The sequence below is a fragment of the Heloderma suspectum genome, chromosome 3 (genome assembly GCF_057233095.1).
Source record: "Heloderma suspectum isolate Gila_16-S chromosome 3, 16-S_ref, whole genome shotgun sequence".
Classification (NCBI taxonomy): Eukaryota; Metazoa; Chordata; class Lepidosauria; order Squamata; family Helodermatidae; genus Heloderma; species Heloderma suspectum.
In genome coordinates this window covers 26,330,055-26,354,162 of record NC_139460.1, presented here as the reverse complement: position 1 = coordinate 26,354,162, position 24,108 = coordinate 26,330,055, and the positions used below count along the sequence as shown (strand labels likewise).

At 43.6% G+C, this 24,108-nt stretch overlaps 1 protein-coding gene across 4 annotated transcripts in view; it reads left to right on the top strand.

Moving 5' to 3' along the window:
- Positions 1 to 24,108, top strand: part of TMEM123 (transmembrane protein 123) — a 52,308-nt gene that overhangs the window by 7,493 nt on the left and 20,707 nt on the right. For all 4 annotated transcript variants that reach the window (XR_014788968.1, XR_014788967.1, XR_014788966.1 and 1 more), the window contains exon 2: positions 832 to 891. Coding sequence is in view for 1 of the 4 variants with exons in the window: in XM_084842666.1 (XP_084698792.1) it covers positions 832 to 891 (60 nt within the window). In the remaining 3 variants the exon portion in view is untranslated. The remainder of the gene's footprint in view (positions 1 to 831; positions 892 to 24,108) is intronic.

Genomic DNA, 24,108 nt, shown 5'->3' with positions numbered 1-24,108 from the left:
AGAGCCCTGCTGGATCAGACCAAAGCCCTATCTTGTCCAGCATTCTGCTCACGCAGTGGTCTATCAGATGCCAATGGGAAGCCCACAGGCAGGACATGAGTCCAACATCACCCTCCCACTCAAGTTCCTAGCAAGTGGTCATACTGTGAAAATGGCTTAGGCGGGATGCATTCTTCTTTCAGACAGGTGGGTTGATGTTAATTTCTCCAGGTCAGATTTTTGGAGATTATCATTAATATCCCAAGCTTGATGGAACTTTTACCATAAAGAAGCCATCCTATGCAAATATGTAGTTCCATTGGCCTTAGTGGGCTGTGTGACAGAATGTCTCCAGAGTGGTTTGCAAACTTTCAAATGAATACAACTTCCATCTACCATCTGTGGCAAGTCGCTAGAGGTGTAATATTTTGGTTCCACCTGGCACTAGTCTCCTGTACTATGAGGAGGTCATCTCATAGGGGAGAGTTGTTTACTGGTACATCTCTGGAAAAGACCCTGATGCTGGGAAAGACTGAAGGCAAAAGGAGAAGGGGACGGCAGAGGATGAGATGGCTAGATAGCATCACTGATGCAGTGAATATGGACTTGAGCACGCTCCAGGAGAGAGCGGAGGACAGGAAGGCCTGGCGTGCTATGGTCCATGGGGTCACGAAGAGTCGGACACGACTGAACAACAACAACAACAGAGTGCTCAAGTTGTGTAAATGTCATTTTTTAGATTTGTATGGAGATATTATATGGCTACCTAGGAATTATGAACACGAAGATTTGGGGCTTTGAAAGGTAAAACAGCGCAAATATTTATCAATATGTACATGTGTTTTGTTTCAGTGGCTTCCCAAGAAAATAATTCCACCACTCCCACTGCTCACCCATCAGATTCATCAACAAGTAAGTCTCTTGCTTAGCTTTTCTTCCATTTGTGTATTAAGATGAAAGCACTTGCCTCTGTAGCCTTCAAATCCAAGACAAATGCAGAAATTTGTTTATCCAAACAGGTTAGGGGATACGAAATCCGTTATGAACAATCACATACCGAGATGAGACACAAAAGATGGGCTGGGGAAAAGCAAGGACATCCTTGCTGCTCAGGGATGATAGATAGATAGATAGATAGATAGATAGATAGATAGATAGATAGATAGATAGATAGATATTGTCTGTCCTGTGTGTGGAAAGCACATCACAGTCCTCCACAAGATACTATATTATGTGGGCAGTGCCACAGCTCAGTAGTAGAACACCTGCTTTGTATGAAGAAGGGCCAAGGTTCAGTCCTTAGCTTCTTCAAGTAGGCCTGGGAAAGACTCGTGACAAAAAACTTTGACGCTGCCAGTCAGCGTAGACAGTACTGACCTAGATGGACCGATGGTCTGACTTGATCTAAGGCACATTCCTATGTTGGGTGTGTGTGTGTGTGTATGTGTGTGTGTGAGAGAGACAGACAGACAGACAGGCCACAGCCCAAGTTCATCCAGTGAGTTTCATGGCTGACCAAGGGGTTGAACTTTGATTTCTTAGGTGCTGGACTTTCCATTACACCACACTTCCAGTGGTTAATCAACTGGTTTGGTTGATTAATAGGAACATAGGAAGCTGCCTTATACTGACTCAGACCATGGGTCCATCTAGCCCAGTATTGTCGACACTGACTGGCAGCGGCTCGCCAGAGTTTCAGGCAGGAGTCTTTCCTAGCCCTACCTGGAGATGCCGGGGATCGAACCTGGACCCTTCTGCATGCAAAATATGTGCTCTACCACTTAATTGAGTTAAAAGGTGTCCCTAATACACTTTAAAAAATAAAATAGTGTATTGAAAATATTTAACATGTACTTATAAAAGTACACATACTGGCACACACTGTCTTAGTAGCGACATTGCTTACACACACAAAACCCAGTCTTGTCCATGAAAGTGTGCCTCTTAGAAGATGGTGTCTGCTTAGACAAGTTCATGCATGATCTAAACACACACACACACACACACACAAAACGTTCCATTTCCTTCTTCAGAACAATTGTTTATTCATGTAAGAATGTGACAGCCCTGCTGGGATCAGAACAAAGGCCCATCTAGCCCAGCATTCTGTTCCTACAGTAGCTGACCAAATTCCTACGGGAAACCCACAAATAGGACATGAGTGCAGTAGCACTCCCCTGCTCATTTCCCCCAGCAACTGGTGCACACAGGCATCCTGCCTCTGATCCTGGAGGTAGCATAAAGCCATCAGGGCTAGAAGCCATTGATAGCCTTCTCCAAGAATTTGTCAAATCCCCTTTTAAGGCCATCCAGATTGGTGGCCGTCACTACATCTTGTGGTGACAGACTTCATAGTTTAACTGTGTGCTGTGTGAAGAAGCACTTCCTTTTATCTTTCCTGAATCTCCCACCATTCAGTTTCATGGGATGATCCCATTGGATTCTAGGATTATGAGAAAGGGAGAAAAACTTCTTCCTATCCACCTTTTCTCCATCATGCCTCGTATTATACGCCTCTATCAAGTCCCCTGTTCCTCACCTCATTTCCTAGCTACAAAGCCTGAAATGCTGTAACATTCCTTCAGAGAGTTGCTCCAGTTCCTTGACATTCTGCCCCTCTCTGCACCCCCTCCAGCTCCACAACATCCTTCTTAAGGCTTAGCATACTTTGTGCATATTTTATTGTTCAGTCAATTAATTGTTTGGGTTTTAATCAGCTAAAATTTCTCTAACTGGGTGCCAGACATATTTATAAATAGATTGGGCTGTAAACAGGCTGCCCTTGAGAAACAGGCTGAGACTATTTATTTATTTTTATTTGTTTGTTACATTTATAGCCTGCCTTTCCTCCAAGGAGCCCAAGGTGCAATACATGGTCTTCCTCCTCTCCATTTTATATGTACAACAACCCTGTGAGGTAGACTAGGCTGAGAGTCAGTGACTGGTCCAAACTCACCCAGTGAGCTTCATGGCTGAGTGGGGTCTAGAACCCTGGTCTCCTGAATTCCTGTCCGACACTCTAACCACTACACCACACTGGCTACGCCACACTGACTGCACATTAATAGAGAAAAGGAGAGTGGGGGAAAGAATTATTTGCAGCTGCTGCTGCATTATACTACCTTTCTCACGGCATCCTTCTGAAATGGAGAAATAATTCCTCAACAGGTACCTTAGCACCAATTTTTAAAAGATTGTACTACAGCTTTGGGAAAGACAGTGCCAACCAGTTTTTAAGGCATTGCCTCCTGTGAAATCCTAATGATGCTACTAGCCCTGTAATCATGCGTTGGCATATGTGTGTTTCTGGGAACGGTACACAATGCATAAAACAAGAAATACGTGGTCACCATAGCTATTTGCAAGGGTGGAAACTTGTTTACAAAACTTGAGAGCTAGCTCACAGCGAGAGAGAGAGAGAGAAAGAGACTGCAGCCAGTGAGTGAATGGAGGCACATTCAGACCTTTCCTTTCCCTCCTGCCTTTTTTCCCTGGAGACGAAATGGGTGGGAAGGGACAGACCAGGCTGTGCCCAAGAGAGAAGGCATTCTTCTGCTATTCAGTGCAGTCTTAATCTGAACCAAACAGACTCCCCCGATCTGGTGCCCTCCGGATGGTGCCAGACTCCAGTTCCGATCATTCCAGCCAGGATGGCTGGGGATGATGGGAGTTCTAATCTAGCATCATCTGGAAGACAGGAGGGTGGGCCAAAGACTTACTGGGGCACGTCCTTGGAACTTGTGAAGCAGCAAGGAAGAACTGTAAGGTGGCCAGATGCAAAAGAGAACAGGGCTCCTGTACCTTTAATTAACGTGTGAAAGAGGGAATTTCAGCAGGTGTACCTTTATGACAAATGACACCTGCTGAAATTTCCTCTTCTGTGCAAAAATTAAAGATGCAGGAGCCCTGTCCTATTTTGCATCTGGCCACCCTAAAGAAGCAGGTCCCCCCACCCAATTCTATGTGAAGCCCATTCCCTTCACCCACGTTGTAGCCTGACAAAAGTGCCCTGGACATCTTGAAATGAGAGGCAGCGCTTTTTAAGTTGAAGGGTGGGAAGTTGGAGATAAGCATGAGCCCTGGCACCTTCTCCCTTTAGGCGCAAATTGCTGGTTGTGTGACCTCCCTTCCCAGCTGGCTTCCATAGTCATGAAGGAAGGGGCCCGCTGGGCTGCCTTAGGGTGGAAGATGCTTATTGGTCCAATGGGTACATTTGGGAATTTGAGAACCTACTGTGGGCATTACCATGAAATGCCTAATCAGTGATCTCCGCTTTGGCTTCTACCTGTTGGGTCTATGGATCTTAGGCTGCATTTGTTTTGTGTCTATTGGATGCTGCAACGTCTCTTTAACAAGGGATTGTGGCTCTAGTTTAGCATGAATGGGGAACGTCTTGTAATACGTGCACTGTTGATAACTTCTTAATGGCTAGTCTGAGCTGCTGCAGCCCTGAGTCTGGTGGCCCTTCAAGTGATTGCCCACTGAAGCCACTAGCCAGTCCGCCTCTGCCTTTTGCAGTTTTCGATGAGGGCTGTAGCTCAGTGGTAGAGCACCTGCTTTGTATGCAGAAGGCCCAGGTTCAATCCCCAGCATCTCCAGGTAGGGCTAGGAAAACCTTCCTGAAATCCTGGAGAGCCGCTGCCAGTCAGTGCCAGCAGTACTGGGCTAGATGGACTCACTATAAGGCAGCTTCCTACGTTTCTATTACAAAACTGTGCTGATCTGATGTTTCTCAAACCCTGTCATAAGAACGTAAGAAGAGCCCTGCTGGATCAGACCAAGGGTCCATCTAGTCCAGCAGTCTGTTTGCACAGTGGCCAGCCAGCTGCCCACAGGAAACCCACAAGCAGGACATGAGTGCAGCAGCACCCTCCCACCCATGTTCCCCAGCAACTGGAGTACTCCAGGTAGTGGAGGTAGCACATAACCCTCAAGCCTAGTAGCCGTTGATAGCGCCAAATCTCACTCTCCTTTCAGACCCTCCTCTCTTTCAGCAGTCCTAGCGGGATCATCATGACACACACTTTAGGAAACCATCTGTCCCACCCTCCCCGAATCCAATTACCAGTAAGACGTGCATAGCTGTTTAGACCCTCCTACTTTGGTGGTGTCCTGGCCGTTTACCACTGTGATTGAACTAGTTTACATGTTTCACTACCAGCTAGCTGCCATTGTACATCTGTAGAATGGCCAGCTGGCAGTTAACCTTCGGAATGCATAAACATTAATCAAATTTATTCCAACTCTGCTGTTCAGAAGTCTCCAGATTGGAAAAATGCACCCTGGAATCTCTGGCCAGAGGAATGCAAGTATTTGAAGGACTGTCAGTGTAACTAAGCTCTCAGTGTTCAGCACCCAATGAGATTTGCACATTAGACTTCTGTTGCCTTGTTGCCTTGTTATGTGGAAGAACTTTTAAAAATGTCAGATATTTTTCAACCAAGATTGCTTATATATTCTGATCTCTAATCCAAAGTTGTTGTAGTTCCACTGACTTCGACAAAACTTTTATTTTGGGGATGTTGGTCCAAACATATAGCTCCCATTTCTGTGTTTAGATGTAGAACAAAGTCATCGAGGGCAAAAAACCCAAAAACGTGCTTGAGTGTTGCATCATGGATTAATTATTTGCCTGGAAGAAGCCGGATTTAGGCACTCTGCCATGCGCAAGTTAGAGCAAGATGTGGCACAAGTGATCATTCCTATCCCTTTTACTGGCAAAACAAAAGTTGCCATATATTTTTTAAACCCTTTCGTTTTTTCAAAGGATATCGCTATTTTCCCTTTCTTTTAGAACAGTTAAACACTCTGGATGAGTTAAAGCTTTTAAATGATTTAATACAGCTTTAATCTCTGTTGTTTTTAAGTTCTGTTTTGATTCATGTTGCTATTTTTAAAAATCCTGGGTTTAGTAAATGATGACTGTTCATATGTTGTGTTTTGTAAAATGATCTCACTAATTGCAAGTTTAAAGTTTTAACTTCCATCCACTCCCATCCTTAAAGAGAGTGGGAGGTGGAACTATGGAAAATATTGATGTTTATGTTCTTATCTTAACCTAAGAAATTTTGTATTTACAATGAACTTAGGTAGAAAGGGAGCAGGGTCATGCCTGCTAGCCCCTCACCTACATGTGTTCTGTGTAATCCAGGAATAGACAACCTGGTGCCCTCCAGACGTTTTGGACTACAATTTCCATCAGCCTCAGCCAGCAGGGCCAATGGTAAGAGCAAGGATGGCCTGCTGGGAGGGGCAAAGGGGTCAGAACCCTGCCTAACCCACCTCCCACTACTCCCCTCCAGACCTTATTTGCACCTTCTTTCCTCCGTGCAAAGCGATGTGATGCAGTGTGACAGCGCAACGCACTGTGTCCATACTTAGTTGCTTCCTGTTTCGGCTAGGAGGAACATTGGGCATGCACAATAAGCTGTGCATATACAGAACATTCCCCAGGAACTACTGGGTTTTTTCCCCTTGCTGGTCAGCATGTGTGCACAAATGCCTGTAGGCAAAAGAACGGTTTTCAGGGAGGGGCCAGGGCGACCTGTTTGTCCTCCAGTCGCAAGCCAGGTCTGCTCATGAGCCCTCTTTCGCTGTGAGCCAGAGAGTGAAATAGAATCATAGACTCAAAGAATAGTAGGGTTGGAAGGAGCCTACAAGACCATTGAGTCCAACACCTTGCTCAGTGCAGGAATCCCAAGTCACAGCATCCCCAACAGATGGCTGTCCAGCCTCATCTTAAATGCCTCAAGTGTGGGAGAGCCCACTACCGCCCTAGGTAATTCATTCCATTGCCATATTGCTCTAACAGTCATGAGGTTTTTCCTGATGTTCAGCCGAAATTTGGGTTCCTGTCACTTGAGCCCATTATTCCATGTCCTGCACTGTGGGATGATGGAGAAGAGATCCTGGCCTTCCTCTCTGTGACAACCTTTCAAGTCCTTGAAGAGCGCTATCATATCTCCCTTCAGTCTTCTCAAGGCTAAACATGCCCAGTTCCTTCAGTCTTTCCTCATAGGGCTTTGTTTCCAGTCCCCTGATCATCTTTGTTGCCCTCCTCTGAACCCTCTTCAGCTTGTCTGCATCCTTCTTAAAATTCGGCATCCAGAACTGGACACAGTACTCCAGATGAGGCCTAACCAGTGCTGAGTAGAGGGGAACTAGTACTTCTCAGGATTTGGAAGCGATGCTTCTATTAATGCAGCCCAAAAGAGTCTTTGCCTTTTTTGCAGCCACATCACATTGTTGGCTCATATTCATCTTGTGATCGACAACAATTCCAAGATCCTTCTCGCTTGTAGTGTTGTTGAGCCACATATCCCCCATCTTGTAACTGTGTATTTGGTTTCTTTTTCCTAGGTGCAGAACCTGGCATTTATCCCTATTAAATGTCATTCTGTTGTTTTCTTCCCAGCGCTCCAGTCTATCCAGATCATTTTGAATTTTGTTTCTGTCTTCCAAAGTATTAGCTATCCCACCCAGTTTTGTGTCATCTGCAAATTTGATCAGCATTCCTTGCAGCTCCTCATCCAAGTCATTAATAAAAATGTTGAAGAGCACTGGGCCCAGGACTGAGCCCTGCAGTACCCCACTTGTTACCTCTCCCCAGTTTGAGAAGGTCCCATTGATAAGCACTCTTGGAGTCCGATTCTGTAGCCAACTGTGGATCCACCGGGTGGTTGTTTCATCTAGTCCACTTTGAGCTAGTTTGCTCATCAGGATATAATGGGGCACTTTGTCGAAAGCAAGGTATATGATGTCCACAGCATTCCCACAGTCCACAAGGGAGGTGACCTGATCCAAAAATGAGATTAGGTTCATCTGGTAGGATTTGTTCTTGACAAATCCATGTTGGCTTCGAGTAATTCCATTGTTTTCAAGGTGCTTACAGATGGATGGTTTTATAATCTGCTCCAGAATTTTTCCTGGGATTGATTGCAGACTGACTGGTCTGTAGTTCCCAGGTTCCTCCTTTTTACCCTGGGAAAAGGAGGAACCTGGGAACAACAGGAGTTAGGAACAACATTAGCCCTCCATCAGTCATCTGGCACTTCACCATGATTAGCCCTCCATTATTTCTCAAAGATAATAGACAGTGGTTCTGAGAGTTCTTCTGTCAGTTCCTTTATTACTCTAGGATGCAGTTCATCTGGCCCTGGAGATTTGAACTCATTCAAACTAATTGGGTATTCCTTGACCATATGCCTATGAAGGGGCAATCCTGCCTCTTCAGCCTCTACTTCGCCATTGCCAGGGGGGTCATAGACCCTCTTTTGGGAGAAGACTGAGCCAAAGTAGGAATTGAGCACTTCTGCCTTTTCTTTGCCATCTGTTATCATTTTGCCATCCTTATTTAATAGCTGAACCACCCTTTCTTTCCTCTGTCTTTTACAAGGTACGTATCTGAAGAAAGCCTTTTTGTTGCTTTTAGCATCCCTCGCTAACCTCAGCTCGTTCTCAGCTTTAGCCTTCCTGATGCCATCCCTGCAGTTCTGTGCTATCTGCGTGTACTCTCCCTTTGTACCTTGGCCTTCCTTCCACTTCCTATATGTGTCCATTTTTGTTTTCAGGTCATCTCTAAGCTTTTTGTGAAGCCACATTGCCTTCTTCCGTTGTCCTCCGCCTTTTTTTCTTGTTGGAATTGTTTGTAATTGTGCCTTGAGAATTTCCTTTTTTAAAAACTCCCACCCACCTGGGACTCCTTTTATTGTTAGAGTGGCTTGCCATGGGACTCATCATTGTTCTGAGTTTATTAAAATCAGCTTTCCTAAAATCCAGGGTACGCATTTGGCTACACTCAGCTTTTGCTTCCTTCAGAACCATGAACTCAAGTATAACATGGTTGCTTTCCCCCAGAGTTCCTGTAACTGCTACTTTATCCACTAAGTCATCTCTGTTGGTTAGGATCAAGTCAAGGATAGCCGATCCTCTAGTGCCTACCTCTACTTTCCGTAGGAGGAAGTTATCTACCACACGTCAGGCATTTCCTGGAGGGGCCATGTTTTGCAGAATAAGATTGGCTGTTCCTGTCTCTTCATCGCGCTCATGCCTGCAAGGGTGCCAGGGGGTCTGTCCACAGCCAATCAGTCTTCTTCCAAACAAACAATCTCAGCCACCACCAAAGCCTATGCATTGCTGGAGGTGGGGTTGGAGGTGGGAAAGAGGAAACAGAGTGGCAGCGAGGTAGGAGCAGCAGATTCTCTGTCTAACATCTCTGGAGAGAAGCAGCTCTGTCTGCTTCTGTTAACAAAGGACCTTCCCAGAAAAATTATGAACGAGAGGATGACGAGAGAGAAAAGAAGACAAAGGAAGTAAGTGTGTGTGAGTGAGTGATTGAGAGACAGGCGGGAGTTGATGGGATATGCAGGGCAATCTTATGTAGGTCTTCTCAGAAGTAAGGCTCACTGAATTCAGTGGGACTTACTTCTATGTAAACATGCATAGGATTGAAGCCTTGAGGGGCAACAGATGTGTGTCCGTGGGTGTGAATGCCTTGAGGAAGTGAGAATGTCTTGGGGGGGGGTGTATGTGTATGCCTTGGGGTTTCTGTGAGTGGTTGTGAATGGGGCTGGCTGTGAAGGCATGTGTGAATGTGGGGGGTGCCTGTGAGTGTATGTCTCTGTATGTGTCATGTGTGTGTAGGGGAGCGGGGTCTGTGTTTTGCAATGGGTTCATGCTGGCTTCCCAAGGAATATCATCATCAGTACAGGCAAAGGGATGGGCTGTGGGCGCACTCATAACTTGCTGCCCATGCTTTCTCCAGAGCAATCCAGTCCTCCTTACTTTTTACAAGATATACATAATCTGGAATTTTGTATCATGCTGCTTTTGAGTAGGCCTGCTTTGATGGATGCTTTGTGATGGAAGTACAAAGGTATGGATCCTTGGATGCTTTCAGAACTTGTTTCTGTGTTCCAAAGGCTGCTTTTCTGTGTGGCTCTGAGGATATCATCTATTATTCTTACCATTATTATTATGGCTGTGTGGATTCTCCCCTCCCATTCATGATCACTTGATTTTCTAGGCAGTGGAAGTTGCTGCTGGAACAGGAGAATATGGGTCCAAAGAAGTGGTTTTGTTGCAAAAGGATAGATTTTGAATGTTCTGAGAATATCCATCCAGTGAGAAATGGGAGACATTTGCTGGTCCTCAGGCAGCAAAATGCCCTGCGCCAGCACTGGCTATGTATGTGTGTGTATTGTCTGGCTGTTGTGTCTGAATGCAGCAGTGAGTCAGTCACATGCAATGACAACCCCAGAGTACAAGTTGCTTATCAGTTGTCATTGAATTGTGTGTTGTTGTTTAATTGTGAGTTGTCATTACGTGCGAACCTTGCACTATGGGTTGCTAACCATAAACAACGAGCAAAAGGCTGGATGCGCCTGATCTCGGAAGCTAAGCAGGGTCAGCCCTGGTTAGTACTTGGATGAGAGACCTCCTGGGAATCAGGCTTCCTGCACTGAGCAGGGGGTTGGACCTGATGGTCTTGTAGGCCCCTTCCAACCCTATGATTCTACGAACTCGGAGTTCAAAACCCAACAGCAAACCATGGATTCTCTTCCTGGGTTGTTCATGGGTTAACAACCCATAGTTAAACCATAATGAAGGGTCCACATGTAACAACAATCCACGATTCAACAACAACCCATATTCACCCCATACTCTGGGTTGTCTTTACATGTGAAACAGGCCTATGTCTTGTGTGTGTGTGTGTGTGTGTGTGTGTGAGAGAGAGAGAGAGAGAGCACGCTTCAATATGTGTTTTATGTTTTCTATGTCTGTGTGCTGTATGCTGTAGAAGGGGAAGCTTGTGTCTGTATTTGAGTTCTCTGTCATTGAAGAGTACAAGTCTTTTGCCTCTGGGAAAGCGTGGAAGATTATTTCCACAAAAATATGTAGCGTAAAATGTTTTTGCATTATTATTGTACATTGTTGACTCTGTGTGTATGTACAGTCAGGGCCAGAAATATTTGAACAAGGATAACTGTTTTGGCAGTTGGCCTCTGTACACCACCACATTGAAGTTGAAAGGAAACACACCCAGATGGGAGCGAAGTCAGGACTTTCAGCTGTAATTCAAGGGGTGTGACAAAAGTGGGGCAGTAACCATTCAGGAAGTACAGCCAGTGGCATACACACACTCCCATTGTTGGTGGCTCATAAGTAATGGAACGAATGGCTGACAAGCAGCAGCATGGCCAGGTGTGGCCTGTTTCCTGGGTACCCCATGACCAAGCAAGCAGATAAAAGGCCTGGAGGTGGTTCTGAGTGTTACATTTGCATTTGGTAGCTGTTCACTGGAACTCCCAACATGAGGTCCAAAGAGGTGTCTATGCGAGTGAAGGAGGCCATCGTTAGGCTGATGAAACAAAATAAACCCATCAGAGAGATCGCAAAAACAGTGGGAGTGGCCAACACAACAGTTTGGAACATCCTGAAAAAGAAGGAATGAACTGGCAAGCTCAGCAACAGCAAAAGGCCTGGAAGGCCACGGAAGACAACTAAACTGGATGAACATAGAATTCTGCTCATGGTGAAGAGGAAGCCTTTCACAACATCTAGCCAGGTCAAGAATGCTCTTGCGGAGGTAGGCATGTCATTGTCAACATCCACAGTCAAGAGATGGCTTTATGAATGTAAATACAGAGGCTTCACAACAAGGTGCAAACCACTGGTAGTGCTCAAGAACAGAAAGGCCAGATTAGCCTTTGCCAGCAAACACCTAAAAAAGCCTGCCCAGTTCTGGAATAACATTCTCTGGACTGATGAAACCAAGTTTAACTTGTACCAGAATGATAGTTAGAGAAAAGCATGGAGAAGGAAAGGAACAGCTCATGATCCAAAGTATACCACATCATCTGTCAAACATGGTGGAGGCAGTGTTATGGCATGGGCATGTATGGCTGCCAGTGGAACCGGGTCACTGGTGTTTATTGATGACCTGACTGCTGATAAAAGCAGGATGAATTCTGATGTGTATAGGGCTATACTTTCTGCTCAGATTCAGCCGAATGTTTCCAAACTGATAGGACGCCGCTTCGTATTGCAGATGAATAATGACCCAAAACATACAGCAGAAGCTACCCAAGAGTTTCTCAAGGCAAAGAAATGGGATGTTCTTCAATGGCCAAGTCAGTCACCTGATCTCATCCCAATAGAGCATGCTTTTCACTTACTGAAGACAAGACTGAAGGCAGAAAGACCCAGAAACAAGCAGCAGCTGAAGGCAGCTGCAGTAAAGGCCTGGCAAAGCATCTCGAGGGAGGAAACTCAGCATTTGGTCTTGTCCATGGTTTCCAGACTTCAGGCAGTCATGGACTGCAAAGGATTTTCATCCCAGTATTAAAGGCGATCCTTCAGTTTGAAATTATGTTGGTTTGTTCCATTACTTATGAGCCACCAACGATGGGTGTGTGTGTATGCCACTGGCTGTACTTCCTGAATGGGTAGTGCCCTACTTTTGTCAAACCCCTTGAATTACAGCTGAAAGTCCTGACTTCGCTCCCATCTGGGTGTGTTTCCTTTCAACTTCAATGTGGTGGTGTGCAGAGGCCAACTGCCAAAACACTTATCCTTGTTACGATATTTCTGGCCCTGACTGTATGCACAAACGTGTGTGAGTTCAGTACTGGAGGCAGAGAAGGAGGGTCACTATAGACGGCTAGCCCTGGGGCCCATCATGGTCTTGATCTTGCTTTAGCTGTGTGCCTCTGAGGATATCATCATAGGAGATCATCCTTAGCAGTGGCAGCATCATTGTTTTGTGTGGTTGTGTGACTATTCCTCCCCTCCCCCCACAACTGTGCACAAACGAACTTCATTCTGTGTGTCGTGGGAGTTGTTGCTGGAACAAGAGAACATGGGAACAATGGAGTGGTTTTGTGTAGCTGTTTGATTTTCTCGCCCCCCTCCTTTGCACGTACAGTCTTAAAGTTCATGTGCCTCAGTTCATCCTTTCTGTGGTATGGATTGCTGGCTGTTGGGGATTCAAAGACTGTTCTGCCTCTGCTGACCCACCTTCCACCCACCTGTCAGATTGGCCATCAGCCTCCAGTGGGTGAGGGATTATGAGAGCTGTAGTCCAGAACATCTGGAGGGCACCAGGTCCCCTATCCCTGGCATAACCTGTGAAAGAGCCTATGAGTGATTGGAGATGTTTGACTTGCCAAGGACCCTGATTGCACATGCAGAGCTTACGCACATACAGGCCTGGTTCTCACATAATACTAACCCGTGGTACGGGCTGTTGAATTCTGGATCATTGTATTGTGCAAATTCAGCCACGCTAGCAAACAGTGCTAACTGTGAATAAGTGAACCCATGGGGGTTTGGGGAGTTGTGAGCTCTGGGTAGTTTAAACCATGGGTTGTTGTTACATGTGGACCGAGAACCGTGGTTGTCCATGGGTTGTTTTGCCAGGCTGCAGGGGTGGTGGGCAAGAGCAGTCAGAAAAACCAGCCACTCCACATGCCAGCACTACAGTGCTGAAAAGGCATTTGGGATGCAAGGAGGCAGCAGGCAAGGGAGGAAGGAAACAAACAACCTAAGGATTGAGAAAACCAACCACAGATTGGTCAATCATCATCTGTCTGACAAGCCTTGGATAGGGCAACAGACCATGAGTTAAATCAACCATGGGTAAGCGTTATATGAGAACTAGGCCACACTGTACCTGCATAGACTTTTTCACAGTATAGGAGTTAAGGCAGCCCCAGTGTGCACAATCCCATTTCTGACTCCGCACATGTTATTCATTGGTACTTGTGAAGTGTTCATGGGCCGCCCCAGTTATTGGTAAAATTAAGCATGGAGATCAAATAAATGTGGCACAGCGGTCAGGGGACTTGCCTTCAGGAAGCAACACCTGCACGAATGAATACATACATAAAAATTCAAGGGGCTCCTCAGTCGGACCTTCCTCTGCCCCTTCACACAGTTGCATCCACGGGCCCATTTCATGCATCTAAATTGGCTCATCGTAGTGTTGAACTAGCTATGTGACTTCTGGTGGGTTTAACCTCTTTTTAAAAAATGTTATCGAAGTACTTCATGAAATAAGATTTACTTCCATGTTTAATGAAGGCAGTCCTCTTTTGGAGGGTTTGCTTATCGGTATTTGGAATCTGTTCTCCACATCTGTTTTATGTGTCCCTATATTTTATACATGCTTCACCAGGGAGCTGAACTTCCTAATGGCGAGAAGGTGAGTACGTCAGTGAAAGAGCCCCATGGCGCTTCAGCCTTAATTAATACTGTTTTTGAACTACCTTTTAGTGGCTGTTAAATCTGCTTTCGTATGACAAGAGAGGTGGATGGGATAAGACTTGTTTGGGACTGTGTACAGTTTCTTCTCTGAAACCACAGCTCATCTATTTACAGTGTGCCAAAGACGAGTGTTTCCCACAGCTTCCTTCTTCGTTTAGGGCCTGCTGCAAAATGTGATAGAGCTGCTTTCGCAACACGTTTGTTGCTTTCAGTGCCCTCATTTCACTTTCTCTGCTGCAAATAAAGATCATGACTAAAATGTTGCCTTTCCAGATTTAAAATAAAATTAGGCTAATAAAAGAAAAATGGTGACAACCACTGGGAACTGCTTTCATGCATTACAATGTTTCTGCATGGAAGGTGTTTAGAGGAAGGGGCTGTAGCTCAGTGGTCGAGCGTATGCCTTGCTTGCAGAAGGTCCCAGGTTTAGTCCTTGCCATCTCCAGTTAAAGGAATCGCAGGTACCAAGCCAGGGAAAGACCCCTGCTTGAGACCCTAGAGTAGCTAATGCTGGGCTAGGTTCACTAATGGTCTATAAGGCAGCTTCATATGTTGGGAAGAATTCTCATACCTGATGGTGATGCATGAATACTTGGTTGCCAACATTTTTTGTCCTGTGCTTTAAATAGTGGAAGGTTTTTTTGCCACATGTTGGGTTAAGCTTTGCCTGCTGAATTTCTGTCAGACATGCTGCTGTTTTAAGGGGCAGGAGCTTTAGCTGGGACAACCCTTATCTGCACAGTTTTCATGCTGCGTGTACAAATGGTGCAGGTACAGGCAGTGCAACAAAACTACACACAAGGTCATCCGACATGATGATCTATGTGTGGCTTCATGCTGAATCCTTCTGCATGGTAGTTTTTGGTAATGTGTGATGCACCTTCTATAGAAGATAAGGTTTGCAGGGGATAGTAAAAAGTGAAATGCAGTTAAATTCTTTTTTAATAGCTTTGGGGCAATGCTAATTCTGTAAAATACCTTGTTTCCCCCATGTCCTAATGCCTAGGTTTTCCCAATGTGCAGTCAGACCTCAAAATACTTAAATCTTTCTCTCTTGTTGCCCTGTATGCCTCCTCTCACCCCCTTCAAACTTCTCAAAATCCACCTTTCCTGTAAAGCCTTTGGCTCAACCCCTAATTCCAGTGCCCTTCTGCAGTCTTTCCCAACCTGGTACCCTCCAAATGTGTTGGACTGCACTCCAACACATTGCAGACCAACACATCTGAAGTTGCAAGTCCAACACATCTGGGGGGTCCCAGGTTGGAGAAGGCTCTGCTACTGTAATTGAACCCTTTACTAAGCGTAAGCATGTACAACTGCATATTCCTCCCCTGTTTGCTCCTGCCTGCACTTCCTTCCCCTTCCTTTGTGGCGAATAATAGATTGTAAGCTCCTTGTGGCAGGGGCCTGACCTCTTGCACTCTGTAAAGCATCATGCTTACTGATGGCACAATTTGTTGTTGTTGTTATTTTCCAGTGGACTAGCTGTGTTAGTCTGCTGCAGCAAAAAAAACAACAGAGAATCTTTATGGTACCTTAAAGACAAACAAAACTATTTTGGCATAAGCTTTCATGGATGCTGTTAGGCTTTAAAGTGCCATGGGACTCTTTGTTGTTTTCAATAATAATTGACACTCTTCAGCTAAAGAAGAACTCTTTGTAAGAGCCCAGATCACCACAGAAATGCCATGAATGGGTTAAGGCATACACATTCCTTCCCTACCTCATACGTGTCCCTGCTGGTCTGTGGATCAGTATCGGGAATGACATCTTAGTCCTGCCCTACTGACTTTGAGCAAAGCGCAGCTGGAATTAATTTTGCTATTCATTTGCACAAGCTTCCCAGCAACCCTGGTGACAGAAAGCCAGTTCCTGGCTGCTGGTGGGCTGAACAGCTGTCCCTTGAATCTGCCTGTTTGGGGGCCCTTTTCCCCTCCCTGCTGCATCCCTTCCACAAGCTATTTCCTGAACCTGTTTGCCTGAATTCCCTCTCAGAACTGTCTTGTTTTCCTGCCTCCTCCCACAGCCTTTCTGATCTTGCCAAAATCTACATCCGAGGCCCTTCTCCATCTAGCAGATCTCATGTCTCATCAGAAATCTTTAAAATAGCCCTAAAACATTCAGACGCTTAAGAATAGCCCTATTCAGACATGTAGTGCAAATGTAGGGAGGGGGACCTGGGTACACAGGTAAGCCCCACCCCCAACATCCTCACACACCCAGCTGAACACACTTGCAGAGCCCTTGGCAGACCATCGCCCTCAGTGCATGAAGGTCAGACAAGCATGTTGGGGGCGAGCCTTCCGTGTGTGCCCACATCCCCCTGCCCACTTTTGCCCTACACACGAGCAGGCAAATGCCTACTTAGGGCCAATGTCATCCATTGCAGTCCAGTGGCCATGTTGTCTGGGAATGAAGGGAGGTACAGTCTGACACATCTGGAGGGTACCACATTGGGGACATCTGCTTTATCAGGTGCCCCTGTAGTTTTCTTTGATAAGATTTGTGACTCTCCACTCTATATGTTATCCTGCATGCATGGGAAACTCACAGTTCATCTTTTACTTTGGCACAATGAAGATTTCAAGTTGCCTTTTCCCTTACCAGATCCTGCCCACCAAGGAACCCACAGAAAATGGGGGAGATCAGATTGCTTTGCCTTGCCTGTCTCTGCCTTCCTCCTTTACCAGCTTCCCCAGAAAGCCTTTGTATTCAGAGCATGTGCACACACCCCAAAACTGGGAGATGGGTCCAGCTCCCCTGGGTTCTCTCTTCTCCCTCTGCTGCCATTTCCTCTGGGAAGGGCGCTGTCTCCCAGTTAAGTAGTTTGCCGAGCTTTCCTTAGGGATGTCATCACCCATCATCATTATAGCAGGAATGCTCCTTCTCAATGTGCTGTTAACATGGATAGATGTCCTAGAGAGGCATCATAAGCCAAAGTTCTCCAAGATGTGGTCAAGCTCAAGTTTCTGATATTTACTGCAACAAATAAAAGTTAAAGCAGGCATGTGACAGCTTTTTACCTCTTGAGCCAAATACTAGCCAGCACTCATATTTTGTGGTCCATGAGGGGGTTGACCATGCACACACATCCCCACCCCCACCCCCAGTTTTGCAGTCTCTGGAAAGCAACAGTTTTAAATGGTTTATCAAGTACTGCTGATAACGTTGCTTCTAATATGCTCTGATCTTGCAATGATCATTAAAAGATATGTTTGTGGTTTATCATCTAGCATCCTGCCGTAATGTGGTTAGCCAACTGCGTTCTGCTTGGTGTGTAACAAATTTGTTCAGGCTTGTGTTGTAGTAAATTATCGTGGAAATGAGGAAGAAATTTCATCATTGGCTAAAGGCACTTGGGAATGGCTGGGAATCCACTTGCATTTCCCAGGAGCCTCCTAATGTGTGAAGAGTTGCCAGGAAAGAATCCACATTCACCAAACTTCTGCTGTTTACTGCAATGTATGAAGTGTGCTTTTGTTCAAGCTGCTGTGCTGTTTTCCACCCACTTTTCAAAAACACATCGTTAAGGAATGTATATTTGATGTATATTTTACCCCCAGGGTTGTTTCAACCAGTCTTCTTTTCCTCATTGGTGAAATTTAACGGCAGCCATAATGGATAGGGAGGTGTTTATATATTTCATCTCCTTGACAGAGGCTAACCTTGGCTTACAAGGTTAAAACAAAGAATGGAATGCCGTTTCACCAGTTCTGGTTGACATCTGATAGTTTCTCACCTTTGATGTGGATAATATTAAGCACATTTTTCCTTGTTAAGTGGAAGCAGAAGTTTGATATGCAAAAGCTACAGAGAATGGGGGGGGCAGGGGGATGAAATCATGATAATGTGGAGTGAGGCCTAGGGATGGGGGAGACATTTGTTCAATTCACATTTTAATGTGAACCTACCTAATTCACACTTCCCAGACCAGTATGGGAACCAAAACACAGTTCTCCTCCAGTATTTGCACTTCTACAAATTTTGCAAAGCGGTTCTTTGCATGCAAAATGCATCCATAAATGTGTACATTGGGGGAAGTGCTCACAAAAATGGGTATGGTAGTGAAGATAAAATACAAAATGCATTATATTTTGTATTGCATGCAAAAAATGGGTATATTAGGGGAAATATGTGTGGAAGTGTATATGAATTTTTGTGTGGGTTTTAAAACTGATGCAGAAATGGGATTGGAAAAACGAGAAAACAAAATTGGCAGATCCGTCCATACTGAATGTATTTACCCATGAGGTATGCTAGATATTTTAATATTTATTACTAATCCTATGTAGCATTTACAGTCAGGGCCAGAAATATTGAAACAAGGATAACTGTTTTGGCAGTTGGCCTCTGTACACTATCACATTGGTTGAAAGGAAACACACCCAGATGGGAGCGAAGTCAGGACTTTCAGCTGTAATTCAAGGGGTTTGACAAAAGGGGGCACTAACCATTCAGGAAGTACAGCCAGTGGCATACACACACACCCATTGTTGGTGGCCCATAAGTAATGGAACGAATGGCTGACAAGCAGCAGCATGGCCAGGTGTGGCCTGTTTCCTGGGTACCCCATGACCAAGCAAGCAAATAAAAGGCATGGAGGTGGTTCTGAGTGTTACATGTGCATTTGGTAGCTTTTCACTGGAACTCCCAACATGAGGTCCAAAGAGGTGTCCATGTGAGTGAAGGAGGCCATCATTAGGCTGATGAAACAAAATAAACCCATCAGAGAGATCGCAAAAACAATGGGAGTGGCCAACACAACAGTTTGGAACATCCTGAAAAAGAAGGAATGAACTGGCAAGCTCAGCAACAGCAAAAGGCCTGGAAGGCCACGGAAGACAACTAAACTGGATGACCACAGAATTCTGCTCATGGTGAAGAGGAAGCCTTTCACAACATCTAGCCAGGTCAAGAATGCTCTTGCGGAGGTAGGCATGTCATTGTCAACATCCACAGTCAAGAGACGGTTTTATGAATGTAAATACAGAGGTTTCACAACAAGGTGCAAACCACTGGTAGTGCTCAAGAACAGAAAGGCCAGATTAGCTTTTGCCAGCAAACACCTAAAAAAGCCTTCCCAGTTCTGGAATAACATTCTCTGGACTGATGAGACCAAGTTTAACTTGTACCAGAATGATGGGAAGAGAAAAGTATGGAGAAGGAAAGAAACAGCTCATGATCCACAGCATACCACATCATCTGTCAAACATGGTGGAGGCAGTGTTATGGCATGGGCATGTATGGCTGCCAATGGAACCAGATCACTGGTGTTTCTTGATGACCTGACTGCTGATAAAAGCAGCAGGATGAATTCTGACGTGTATAGGGCTATACTTTCTGCTCAGATTCAGCCGAATGCTTCCAAACTGATAGGACGCCGCTTCATATTGCAGATGAATAATGGCCCAAAACATACAGGAAAAGCTACCCAAGAGTTTCTCAAGGCAAAGAAGTGGGATGTTCTTCAATGGCCAAGTCAGTCACCTGATCTCAACCCAATAGAGCATGCTTTTCACTTACTGAAGACAAGACTGAAGGCAGAAAGACCCAGAAACAAGCAGCAGCTGAAGGCAGCTGCAGTAAAGGCCTGGCAAAGCATCTCAAGGGAGGACACTCAGCATTTGGTCATGTCCATGGTTTCCAGACTTCAGGCAGTCATTGACTGCAAAGGATTTTCATCCCAGTATTAAAGGCAATCCTTCAGTTTGAAATTATGTTGGTTTGTTCCATTACTTATGAGCCACCAACAATGGGGGGGGGGGGTTGCCACTGGCTGTACTTCCTGAATGGGTAGTGCCCGACTTTTGTCTCCATACTGTTTGATAAGTTCATGTTTTGGTCTTAATTTGTAAGCAGCCTTGGAAACTTCTTTTTCCATTTTTTTTACTGAGTTTCATATAACAAATTGATATAAACATTGTTTCACTATAAACATATAAACCAATGAACATAACAACAAAGCAAACACTGGGTACATTACATTCCTAGAAATGAATTTTTTCAATTTAATTTCAGAATTCCAAGTCTATATAAAAAATTAAACACCTCCATTTCTAAATCATTATTGATTGTGTTCATTCATTTATGCCATTTATGCCATTTTTCCAGCAGGATTCATGCAATTATGGAGGTTATTTGGATTATTTGCAAAATCTGTGAAAGCTGCCCAATTTTTGTAGAAGCTTTCTTTATCATTTTCAGGCCTTTGTAGTCTAACTTGATTTGTCCATCAAGGACATGGACCACAACTTAGTTCTCTATAATGGATTTGCTGTTTCCTTTCTCCAAGATGATGCTTTAGTTAGTCAAACCGCCAACCGCATAAAAGTCAAAAGCTCTTTATGTCTTAAATTTTTATGTGCTCCGTCAAATAAAGATAATAGACCCAATTCTGTGAAAAACTGAAATGTAAATACATTTTCTCAGAATTGATTAACTGCGGGGCACATGTGAAAATATGAACCATTGAACATCCCCTCCAGTATTTTTGAGATACAGCTTTATTAATACTACTCATCCTCACTGGGGTGAAATACCACCGGTGGACCAGTTTTAAAGAATTTTCTTTAATTTTACTAGATATTGATATAAAAGGTGCATTTGTCCACATTTTAGCCTATGTGCATTGTTCAGTTTGCCATCCTAGCTCCATTTCCCAAATTTGTTTACTCCCATTGTAGATCCATATGTAATTTCATTCAACATGTTATATATATTTAGAGACCTATCCTTTTGTTTCTAATTTTGATTGGACTATAATTTGCTCAAAATTTGTTAGTGGGAACTACACTAGTATTATACAAAAATTAGTATAATGTTTGTTCTCTGAGTTGTGGGCTTGCTATGAAATATATTATAGCCAGCTTATAGTTCTATTTTATAACATTTCTTTAATTTGTTGACTTGATTTTGGACTAGTGCCTTTATATAAATCCCATAGTCTATATAAACATGCTTGTTTCCAATTGGCATATATTTTCAATTTATCTGGTTCTTAAAAGAGTGGATGATGTACAAATAGGATTATTGGGGATGAGGATTTGACCCCATTTCTTCCAGGTTTCTAATGCTGCTTGAATAAAGGGATTATCATTAATTTTTAGAGCTTTCCATTTGTCAAACTGAAAAGGTAATCCTCTAATTTCAGCGATATCCTCTTCTCTCGCTTCTCATGTGGTCCAGCTATCATCAGAATTATTGGTTAGTATTTGTATAAGTTGTATGAGGTGGTATGTGTCATAATACATGCCTTTTTCTGGGATACCAAATCCTCCATGTCTGCTTCGTTTATATAAAGCTTGATTTGGTATATGTGCTTTTTTATTTACATGAATTAAATCGGTCAGGTGAGATCACCTATTTTTCTACTGACACAATATCTAAATAATTGGCAAAGTTCTAAATAGATATAAGGTTTTGGGTAGAATTGTCATTTTTACTGTGGCAGTCTTCCCTAGCCATGACAGCTTTAATTTTCCCCATGATTTGAGAAGGCTTGCAATACTTTTGCGTATAGGTTTGAAATAGTATTTCATGATCTTTGGTAGAGTATGTCATGATTTGTGATAGAGTTCTTGGTAAAAGCATCTCCCCAGGAATTTTATTGTTTTATCATCAGCCAAGATTCCTGATCTTTTTTTCAGTCTCGTTTTTTCATATTTGCTACATTTAATAAGAGTATTTTGATTTTCCCTTATAAATTATGAAACCTGATTTGTTGCCATAATTAGTTATCGTGTCTAATATTTTATTTAGGTCTTGTATAGGATCTGACAAGGTTAATGCTATGTTGTCTGCATATAAATGAGTCAATAATTTTTCTTTTCCTATCTGTATTCGACGTATTGTAGGGGCCTGTCTAATGACATTTGCTAATAGTTCCAATGATAATACAAAAAGAAGGGGAGATGGTGGACAAGCCTGCTTTGTGCCCCTGTGGATTGGTATTGAAACAGAATCCCTATCATTTGTTCTTATTATAGCATAGTTGGAACTGTATATAGCTTTAAGTGGCTTAGGGAGCAATATTACCGGGATAGGCGGCCGCCTCCGAACTTGGAGGTGACCGCCTATCCAATGCAGGGCAGGAGAAGCATGGAGGGGATCGTCCCGTCCATGCTTTAGCCACCCTGCATTTGCAGCTAGGCAGCTGATTTCAGCTGTCTAGCTGTGGGAAGGCGGAGTGGGGGAAGCAGCTGCCAGACAATATGTTGGATGTGTCGTGCCAGCTTTTCCGCCTTCCCCGCCCCGGAACGCCCTGTTTTCGCTGCTCTGCTTTTCTCTTCTGCGCTGCCTGCGAGGCAGCGCGGAAGAGGGGGGAGGTCAGTTCTCAGTGATCCGACCTTGGAGCGTGGGCTCCAAGGTCGGTTCCTAGAAACCAACGTATCCTATGGCCATCTAGCCGCTGACTAGCGGCCATAGGATTGTTCCCTTATTAAATTTACCTCGTAATCCCATAATCTCACCTAATTTGTAAATAAATCCCCATTCTAAATGATCAAATGGTTGTATCTAAGGAAACAATTGCACATTTTTAGCTTTATTGTCTGCACAATGTGCAATTACATGTAACAGACTCCTAATGGGTATTGATATTTCATAGCATTATAGAACAGTAGGGTTGGAAGGGGCCTACAAGGCCATCGAGTCCAACCCCCTGCTCAATGCAGGAATTTGTCAACCTTTTATAAAACTAAATCGATCACCTCTGATAAAATGATGTAAAATTTCATTTAATCTAGTTGCCAGAATTCCTGTAAAAAATTTAGTCTTGATTTAATATAGAAATCAGCTGATAATTATCTAATAGCAGGATTTTTGTTTGGTTTGGGGATGAGAACCACTTTAGAAGTCTCCCATGTTTCTGGTATAGGTTTATTATCAAGAATGTCATTTAAAAGTTTCATTAAAATTGATATTAAATTCTGTTCAAAATTGAGAATCCATCTGTACCTGGGGCCTTATTTTCTTTTTTCAGTTTTTTTTTTATTCCAGGATGGATTTCTTCTGGTGTAATCTCTTTGTTTAAAAATTGTTTGTGTTCCTTTGAGGTTTTTTTATTTTAGATTGTACGAAGTTATTAGTAGTCTGATTTCTATCCAGATTAATAGATTTATAGATGTATAAAGTATAATTTCTAAATAATTCGTTTATAGCTACGGGGTTAAAAATGATTTTCCAGTTTTATCTTTAATCAAGTGAATTCTGTTTCTATTCTGTTTTCTCTTTATATAATTGGTTAGCAGTTTAGAGGCTTTATTTCCAAATTGATAGTATTTCTGATCTACATAATTTAGATTCATTGTAATTGTACATATGTCTAAAGTTTGTAAGCAGGTTCTTTTTTCCACCAATTGACTTAAAAGCTGCACTCTCCCCTTTTTGTGCTTTTCCTCTAGGTCTTTAATTTCCCTTTCTAATTGTGTTTTTTTCGCCTTTCTTTTTTTTTTTGAGAATGCTGAATTCTTTTAAGAAATGTCCTCTTATGACTGCTTTTAATGTGTCCCATTTTTTATTTATTTATTTATTTATTTATTTCATTTCTATACCGCCCAATAGCCGAAGCTCTCTGGGTGGTTCACAAAAATTAAATCCAAACAACACACAATAAAACAGTTTAAAATATACAGAACATTAAAACCACAATATAACAATACAACCACAATAAAACTTAGCAGCAGTGCAGAAGTTTAAAATACAGATTTAAAACAGCAAAGATAAAAATTTAGAAGGCTAAAATGTTAAAATGCCTGGGAAAATAAAAAGGTCTTCACCTGGCGCCGAAAGGAATACAATGTAGGTGCCAGGCGAACCTCACTAGGGAGCTCATTCCAGAGCCAGTGTGCCACAGCAGAAAAAGCC